Source organism: Opisthorchis viverrini, assembly GCF_000715545.1.
Source record: "Opisthorchis viverrini unplaced genomic scaffold opera_v5_164, whole genome shotgun sequence".
NCBI lineage: Eukaryota > Metazoa > Platyhelminthes > Trematoda > Opisthorchiida > Opisthorchiidae > Opisthorchis > Opisthorchis viverrini.
Window position 1 is genome coordinate 829,473 of NW_008751819.1, and position 8,846 is coordinate 838,318.

The following is an 8,846-nucleotide window of genomic DNA, read 5'->3' on the forward strand; positions in this document are numbered from 1 at the left end:
GTTGACGGAAACTCGGCGACTGCGCCTACCTGATGATTATCGAAAACACTCGGTTTTCATTCACGTTGCCGGCATTCAACCTTACGATATACAGTCATCAGGCATGTCCGTCGCGATTCAACGGACAAGCAGTGAAGATTGTGGAGAGTTTCACGTGACCCAGGACTGACGCTCTGACGACTGTTTCCAAAGGAATCAATGCACGAATCCTGGGAAACCGATTCATTTCCGGTGAATTGTTTCATTTGCGACGCAAAAAAACGTTTTCTCATCTCAATGACCGCGTGTTCAATAAATGTACTGGTGTATATTATGAAACATGGCCTTTACTGCGGGATAATCTGCAGTGAATTCAGGTTTCCGATCACCGAAGTCCCAGTAACAATACACTCGCTGTCACAGAGTAATTTGGAAACGGGTGTTCTCTTGCCGAACAGGTACTGCAGTAGCGGAAAGTACCCAGCACTGCTATGCGGTACGCATGTCATCACATTGTCTACCGAGACTCCTTTGGAGTGTTGCAAACTGTGAGCTGTAGCAGAAGAGCCGGGAAGGGTTTAGGAATAGGTTAGGAGTCAGCAGTACTTTGCGTCTCCTATGATCGTTTCATTCGGACCCTCTGTGTTTGACCAGAGACACTAGCGGCTAGCCGATTTGAGCGGGGTCTGCGGCATCTGCTTCCGTCAAGATTGATTTATGATTCGGAGGTTTATGTACGCCGGTGTTACTGCGAATCCTAGCACCGATCCCTTCGCCTCTCCACTGCAAATAAACAAATGAACTTTGTTCTTGAGCGGCGTTGGACTGTCAGTGTCAAAACGAACTTAGATTTTTTTTATAATGACGATGATACTATTGGAACTGCCCACCGTCATCAGTGGACAGTTTGAACAACCAGTTTGTTGTATTTTATTTAATTACCCTGAGTCAGAAAGATTGACAACAATCGTTCAGCTGTAAAATCCTTTCCCTGCATAGCTACCAAGGTTTTCGAAGGAAACAGGAGAGCTGTTTACCCAAGCCTTAACAGGAGTACCTGAGCTGTCGGGGTTGGTTTCGAACAACGGACCTTCTGGTCCGTATGCTCGCCTCCTCATCACTGAGCATCTTGAGCAGCTGGGTATACTTTAGTATAAACAAATGAACTTTGTTCTTGAGCGGCGTTGGACTGTCAGTGTCAAAACGAACTTAGATTTTTTTTATAATGACGATGATACTATTGGAACTGCCCACCGTCATCAGTGGACAGTTTGAACAACCAGTTTGTTGTATTTTATTTAATTACCCTGAGTCAGAAAGATTGACAACAATCGTTCAGCTGTAAAATCCTTTCCCTGCATAGCTACCAAGGTTTTCGAAGGAAACAGGAGAGCTGTTTACCCAAGCCTTAACAGGAGTACCTGAGCTGTCGGGGTTGGTTTCGAACAACGGACCTTCTGGTCCGTATGCTCGCCTCCTCATCACTGAGCATCTTGAGCAGTTGGGTATACTTTAGTTCTAATTCTGGGGGCGAGATGGCCAAAGTGGTTAGAGCGCGAATTTACTGACCGGAAGGTCCGCGGTTCGAACTCGACTTCTCCTGTCTAGGCTTGGGCAACCTGGCAGTATCCCAGTCCATGTGCAACCTTCGGGTGGCGTGGCAGTTGCGCACAGAAAAAGTGCTACAGCGGAACGATTTTTTTAGTCCTAATTCAATATTTTTTCGGGTCGAAATAGTTATCATCCTTTGAGGAGCGCAGACATCATTCCATAATGTCCTGCATGTATGCGCATATTCTTGCATTTCTTCGTTTGGATTGTTCAGTCAGCGTGTTTCGTAACGGTAGCTACAATCTGTTGAATTCTGGATTGTCTCTCTTCAAATTTTCATATATGGATTTCTGGGTGTGGCCGGTCAAAAGTCCTAGGATCCGGCAGTCAGCAGTGTACTTTTCTTCCGGCATTGCCGACTTAGTTTCCGCATCCCCAAGCGTCGTACCTTAAGTAACACAACCAGCCCGGTGACTGATATCCTTTTCTTTATGAAATCATCAGGGCTATCTAAAAACGTTTCTCCGTAATATCGTCTCATGACATTCAGGGTGATACGACTCCCCAGGTCATTATTTCTCAAAAGTACTTACGATTCATCTGATGACCTTGTCCTGACTTTCAGTACCTGTTTTAGGAGACACGGTCAGAACCGTTGTTGTACGTGGCACTCACTGCTTTTCAGCCTTAACTTATTCCAACCTACTATCTGAATAAAATATTTTTAGTTCTCTTCACAGGAATTTTCCACCTAGTTTTTTATCCCTTCCTCGGTTGAAAATCGGTTTGATCGATTCCAAGGCTATGAATGGTTTTCGGTAGTCTACACCTTTATCGACACTGTTCTTTCCCGCGGGTACTTAATCTCGTTGAGGCTCAGACGGCGCTGAGTTTCGCGCCGTACCCTAGCGACTGATTTGTAATGTGCTCGGTAGATTATCATCGAAGCTGATCGATACAACACATCCTGGGATCACTCAGTAAGTGGGCTATGCCAGGTCATCGTTTCCAAGGTTTGTTCAGACGGTTGTAATCGCAATTCGTGGTCAGTACGAAACTTAACGTGTGTCTTTAGTATTGCGCGCACTTTCTATGAGAAATACAATTGATCGATGCTCAGAGTAGTGCTTCTAGATAAACGAATTCAGAATGTCCCAAGGTCATTCCAAACGATTACAAGGTGACACACCAGGTTGAAGAAGTAGTCATGCCCGGGGACACCATGTATTCTCATTAGTTCACGATAATTTTTGCTAGAGTTTTTCTTGAAGTTGGGCACAGTGCTGGTCTGCCTTGGTTCCACGGTTAAACCTCCCAAAACCACTTTTCCACGTTTTAACAGTGTCTTCCTTGGTTTGACCAGACAAAACATTTGACAGAGACTTGCCAGAGATGCTTACAAAATGTCTCGGTTGCTCTATCCTGTCTTTGTAAGATACGAGCTCTGGATAGCTCAGTAAATAAGGCGCGAACCTACTGACCGGAGGGTCCGTAGTTCGAACCCAACTTCAGCCTATCGACTGCTCCTGTCCAGGCTTAGGAAACCTGACAACACCTCATCCCTTAAAACTCCTTCAGCCGGTATGGCAGCTAGACACGGAACGACATCTGAACGACTGTTGATTGTTGTCGTTGTTGTAACACACGTAAAATTGATTATTCCGCAAGTAGACAGTCAGCTCCGATGAGTAACCATCAGAGCAACTATTCTGATGTCACAACACAGAATTGATTAGTGACATGAGTAGGTTTCATCCACGAACTGGCAATCACTGGTGCTTTCTCGCTCAGTCATAAGACACTCTAGTTCATTCATAAAGTGGTACCTAGCTGCCATGCCACCCGAAGGAAGCACGAAGGCTGAGATACTGCCAGGTTGCCCAAGTCGAGATGCAGAGGTGAGGTTTGAACCACGAACCTTCCGGCAAGCAAATTCGCGCTCTAACCACTGAGCCGTCTTGCTATCCGTCTCATACTGAGAGATCACTCTGTACCGAGCATCATCACTCCCGAAAAGAAAGGGTGGCTGGTCGATCCCAGCAGCATTTCGTGCGCAATATTTTGAGTTTACAAACATGGTGAAACTTGTGTGTCCACGCAGTGGCCAATCTGGAGGATATTGGAACCTCGGGTATGCTTTAGGTGGCTTGAGATGGCTCACTGGTTGAGGCGCGAACTTACTGACCGGAAGGTTTGTCGTTTGAACCCGACCTCTGCACTTCGACCGCTTCTATCTAGGCTTGAGAAACCTACAGTATCTCGGCCCTCTTGCTTCTTTTGGGGGACGTGGCAACGATGTACCGAAAGGGTGCTATTGCTGGACCATATGCTTTCGATTCCGTTCATCTTGCAGCTGGAAACACAGTCCTCTTGGCTGGCGCGTTAATATTGGATTTGTTTTCATAGTCGCAAACGCAAAACCTTTTACGTGCTCGGATAAATCGCATTGTAACTCAAATGTTTCACCAAATAGACGGAATAATGCATTGTCTTTCAGAGACACTGGGGGTCAGTCGCGCGACGTCTGGATAGGTTTTTTCACACCGCAGCTGCGGTGACCTGTGTCACGTCACTTATGTGATCTCTTGATATTTTCCGAATGTATTACCACTGGTTTATCCTCGCAATAGACCATCCACGCAAAAATTAAACCAGAACTGAAGCTCGCCGATTGACAAATAGCTTTGAGACAGATCACATGTTGGATCCAGTCCAACATGTAACCATGTGATTTACTAACAAATTTAAGATGTTTGGCTTTCATGGTCAAAATATCAACATCTTACATCGTGTGCATTCGTTGTCTATTTGTTAAGCATTTGTCGTCGTTCAAACTGACTTCCCTTTTTGAGGTCATTCATTTTTCACCTGAAATTGAGTTATGCCTGGTTTCAGCACCCTCATCAGTATGACCAGGAACGATCCTATTGAGGTCCCACAAGTGGATTGTGCGGTATCCAGGGCCCTTGGCAGTCAGATTTGTTTAGAAGTTCTTCTTATGGTCTGAAATCAGAAAGTGCTGTGATGCAAGTTGCATCAAGCGATATCGAGGGCAACTTGTAGCCAATTCTGCTGCGTCCTCCCGAAGGCAAAACTCGCTGTTTGTCGATTTTCAGGGTGCTTTGGAGCTGTCGAACATGATAGATTTGATTCGAGAATTCTTTCTTTTTCTCTCCGTACATAAACGAGTCTTCTTTCTCCATCTTGTTGCAGTTGGGCTTGCGATATGGTATTCCTGTTCATGTGGACTGCTGCCTTGGCGGATTCCTGCTTCCGTTCATGGAGGCAGCAGACTGTGAGTTGGAACCGTTCGACTTCCGGTTACCCGGTGTCACTAGCATCTCTTGTGATACACATAAAGTGAGTATTGGACGCTCCGTTTCAAAGTCGCATTAAGTATCTGGCGAATGATGACGGTTTTGAGGTTTGCTCATCGGATCACGCTGTATAAGAGGGCGACAGGTTGAACGATTCGTCGATTTAAATCCCTAATCGGATTAGAGCACTGGAGCAGCACTGGTCACATTGGGTGAGGTTCACAACTCGAGTAATTTGTCTATAAGGTTATACAATATGGGGTTACGTAATCCGGTCGATATCGCCTAGACCTTGTCTAGACCGTAACGGGTTGTTCGCCTTCGGTAAATTGATTGGTATCCCGGAGCTACGTATAAGTGAAACCCCCAGGTTAGTCACACTTTCCATCAGGACTAGGCATGTTTCCACAGTGCCTGTAAGTGAGCTTTAGTCTCACCGTCTTACAATTGAAGAACTGCTTTGCCGTTCGCCAGACCAACGGATAAAATACCGTACTTTGGAAGTGGACCGGTTAGTTATCCTTGAGACGCATGTTTATTCGTGTAGTAATTTGTAAGCTATTCTGCCGTGTCTCTACCTGACTAGAAAGTTCTGACAGACGGATCATTCAATTAACATCACGAGGGCAGTTGCGAGATTGTCGTTCGTCGCATCGGAAGCGTGAACACGGTCCCTTATTCAGACAAAAATCCAGTTTCCAAATAAGTAGGCCTTCTGATCCTCCTACCGTAATCACCAGAATTCCCGACTGGAGCAGGTTCTTTCGCCGTTTGCTGATGTCCGCGGATTTGGTGCCAGGTGTATCACGGGTGGATCGCACTTTGAGGACAGTAGCTTGAGCAAATGAATAATAAAATAATAATCGTTCAGTTGTGGCACCCTTTCGGTGCCTAGCTGCCATGCCACACGAAGGAGGCACGAGGGCTGGGATACTGCCATGTCGCCCAAGCCTAGACAGGAGAAGTCGAGTGGCAGAGGTCGGGTTCGAACCACGGACCTTCCGATCAGTAAATTCGCGTTCTAACCACTTGAGCCATCTCTTTTGAGTCATTATCCATTGATATATCGGGTCTCAATCCGTAAGAGGCATCAGCTGTTTCTGGTTATGGCCTTCAGGACAAGGTCGTTTGGGGAAGTTGGTTTACCATCTATCCACTTGTATGGATGCCTGTGGCGTTTATCATCCCCTACCCCGCATAAAAGTAGAGAAAGTGTGCGCAGGTATATCAGTTAGGATTGCACGGGTGCTATACCGGGCGTCGCATCATAATTCATCCATCCTCGGTTCCAGACAAGTTCCAGATAACTACTGAATTGAACCGCAAGAGACAGCAAATAAACTTCCTGTTTATGAAGTTACAACTTAAATGTCACGGACGGCGCAACATACGTGTCTAACTCTCATAGTTCGCTGCCGTGTGACTTGGTATTACACTAGTTCTACTCGGAGGAATCATGATTGTATGCGGGCTGGGACGATTAGGCTACCCAACAGAAGTCAAAAACCTGACCACAGGGTAGCACTGTTTACGTAAAATGTCACTGAGTTACGTTTTCTTGAAGAACAAGTTGTTACGCAACCTGGTGGACCGTTGAGCAACCTGGCATGAGAGACTTGGTGGCTGTCACACAGACTCCCCGATGTATATCCGTTGGGTCACACACAAACCGTCGTGACGGGAACTTACAAAATCCCGAAAGTCGCATTCTTATGGGACACATTGACTGCATATTTGCATTTCAAAAGGATGTTTTCCAACATCTCCGTTCTTCCTTTTCCAACCATACAGTACGGATTCGCAGCCAAAGGGACTTCTGTGATCATGTACCGTAACAAACATTACCGTTCCAAACAATTCTTCACTCAACCCAATTGGCCTGGAGGTGTTTATGCTTCTGCAACATTTGCCGGTAAGTCTGGATCCACTCGCATTCTGGGTTATCACGCTTAGATCTATGTGGAACGTGGCGTCTTGCATGCGTAAACTTTGATATTGAGTCGAAATCGATTGCTAGTTGTTACCAACACCCTTCGTTTTTTGAGTAAATCATTGGCGTTGCTAGTTCGGGGTGCTTCTTGCAGGAGTGAGAATCTTGCTAGGCAAAAGATGCACCCGGCACGTAGCGTGCATCCGAAGTGGTCCGGAAAGCAAAAATGTACTTTTCTTGTGTCTTTTTTCATTAGATTTATCAAAAACGTCGACTAGCAATCCTAGTAAAGTGACAAACCCACCTTAGATCTTCTTGGAACTGTTGCTTCGATAAAATCAGAGTTTTGATGCGGTTCGCAAACTCAAGTCTAATGGAGGGGAGATTAATCAATCATCAGTCTGCAATAAGACCGCCATATTACACTACCCCTTTCCTGAGAAACCTTCTGCAGGAGGAATCATGAAATCAAGGAATTTCTTCCGTAACTTCACCTTACCAAACAATACATTCTCCTAGAACCAGAAACGTTCGATGAATGTTTGTACATTGATAATTCAGTTTTCCACACTGGGCAATTGGCTGTCACCACGCAAGGAGACATCGTGAGTACACGGCCGTGTGGGCAATCCTTCCACTTCTGCTGGCGTTTATATAGCGTCTGAAAATTGTTTGGTGTTCGAATGGTGATTGGTTGTTTGACAATTTCGTCCAGCCATTTGGAGTTCCTATTGCGTTGTGGTCCGACTCTGTTGCATTTGGTTGGTTCGCCAATTGCGCATTCCAGACTGCGCATCGGACCATAGTTTACTCAACCCAATTTTCAGACAACCGACCACGATGAAGATATCAAAAGCTCTTCAGGAACTATGTAATAAAAAGCAGAAATGAAGGAATTATCTACCCAACCGCGCCTCCACGGTGTCTCCTCATATGAGGAAGAAACGTCTGCAAGTTAACTGCGAAACTAGGCGAATAGATCAAATGTCAGATGATCAACGACTAACAACGCACTGGACTCAGTATTTAAGGACTTTCTGATACTTCTGAAAGTTTTTATTCGTTTGTTGGGGGCGAGATGGCCCAAGTGGGTAGAGCGCGAATTTACTGACCGCGGTTCGAACCCGACTTCCGCCACTCGACTTCTGTCTAGGCTTGGGCAACCTGGCAGTATCCCAGCCCTCGTGCTTCCTTCGGGTGGCATGTCAGCTAGGCAGCGAAAGAGTGCTACAGCTGAACGATTTTTTCGTTGGCAAAGAATCTTGTTTTCTGGCCTCTGTTTCCGCTTTGTTGAGTATCATTCACTCGTTCGTGAGGTCCTCGATGTAGCGGTCGGGTAGGCAGTGGTCATGTATGGGAAAGCATATTGTTCAAGATGAAGCGGAACATTCAATCGCATCGGGAGAAAATCTGTCTTCACATTCGTTTGGATATGAGGTCTGTTAATCTACATCGTGGGTCCTGCCGTACCTTTCAATGCTGCAGAGCTAAATAGCTGATAGAGCTGCTATTTGGTTGTCGGTTCAACCTCGAATTTCTCTCCAGACCGACTGAACCGTTTATCCTGCTCTAGCAGATATCAGGTCTATCCACACAGCCCTGATGACGAAAATTATCACCGCCCGCATTCCTCATGTTTAGTTCTATTGTCTGTTGCCGCTTCAGGTGTTCATACTCTCAGCGCGTTGTTGGTTAATTCGGTTGCAAAAATCAACCATCGTTTCAACCCTTTGTTTACGTAACTCGCATGTTTTACGTCACTGACTAAGGAGAAATATCAACACATCGGTATTTATCAAATGTATTTGCTCACGTTCCAATGACGCATAGTTTGGCGCGGTTCCAAGGGGACAACTGCTCGAACTAGGTTGATTTAAGGAACTGTTTCCAACAGTGAATCGTCATCCATCCTCCGGCGTGGGAATATTTATACTCTAACCGCACTCAATCTCGGTTCCAAATACACCCTTGTTCACTCGGTAGACTGTTCTAGCTGAGTTCGAGAAATACACTCGTTTGCAAATCAATGTGGTTTTCACGAGAGACTTAACTGAATCTCTCGTTTATGA

The 8,846-nt window shown here is 45.7% G+C and overlaps 2 protein-coding genes across 2 annotated transcripts in view; one reads left to right on the forward strand and one right to left on the reverse strand.

The window, feature by feature from the left end:
- Nucleotides 1-7,981, reverse strand: part of T265_07234 (hypothetical protein) — a gene marked incomplete at both ends in the record, with an annotated part of 12,778 nt that extends 4,797 nt beyond the window's left edge. Inside the window, 6 exons of the mRNA XM_009172699.1 lie at nucleotides 1,401-1,503; nucleotides 1,549-1,757; nucleotides 3,148-3,239; nucleotides 3,290-3,760; nucleotides 5,669-5,885; nucleotides 7,812-7,981. Of these exons, the coding sequence (XP_009170963.1) occupies nucleotides 1,401-1,503; nucleotides 1,549-1,757; nucleotides 3,148-3,239; nucleotides 3,290-3,760; nucleotides 5,669-5,885; nucleotides 7,812-7,981 (1,262 nt within the window). The remainder of the gene's footprint in view (nucleotides 1-1,400; nucleotides 1,504-1,548; nucleotides 1,758-3,147; nucleotides 3,240-3,289; nucleotides 3,761-5,668; nucleotides 5,886-7,811) is intronic.
- Nucleotides 1-8,846, forward strand: part of T265_07235 (hypothetical protein) — a gene marked incomplete at both ends in the record, with an annotated part of 64,365 nt that overhangs the window by 48,669 nt on the left and 6,850 nt on the right. The window contains 2 exons of the mRNA XM_009172700.1: nucleotides 4,744-4,890; nucleotides 6,639-6,759. Of these exons, the coding sequence (XP_009170964.1) occupies nucleotides 4,744-4,890; nucleotides 6,639-6,759 (268 nt within the window). The remainder of the gene's footprint in view (nucleotides 1-4,743; nucleotides 4,891-6,638; nucleotides 6,760-8,846) is intronic.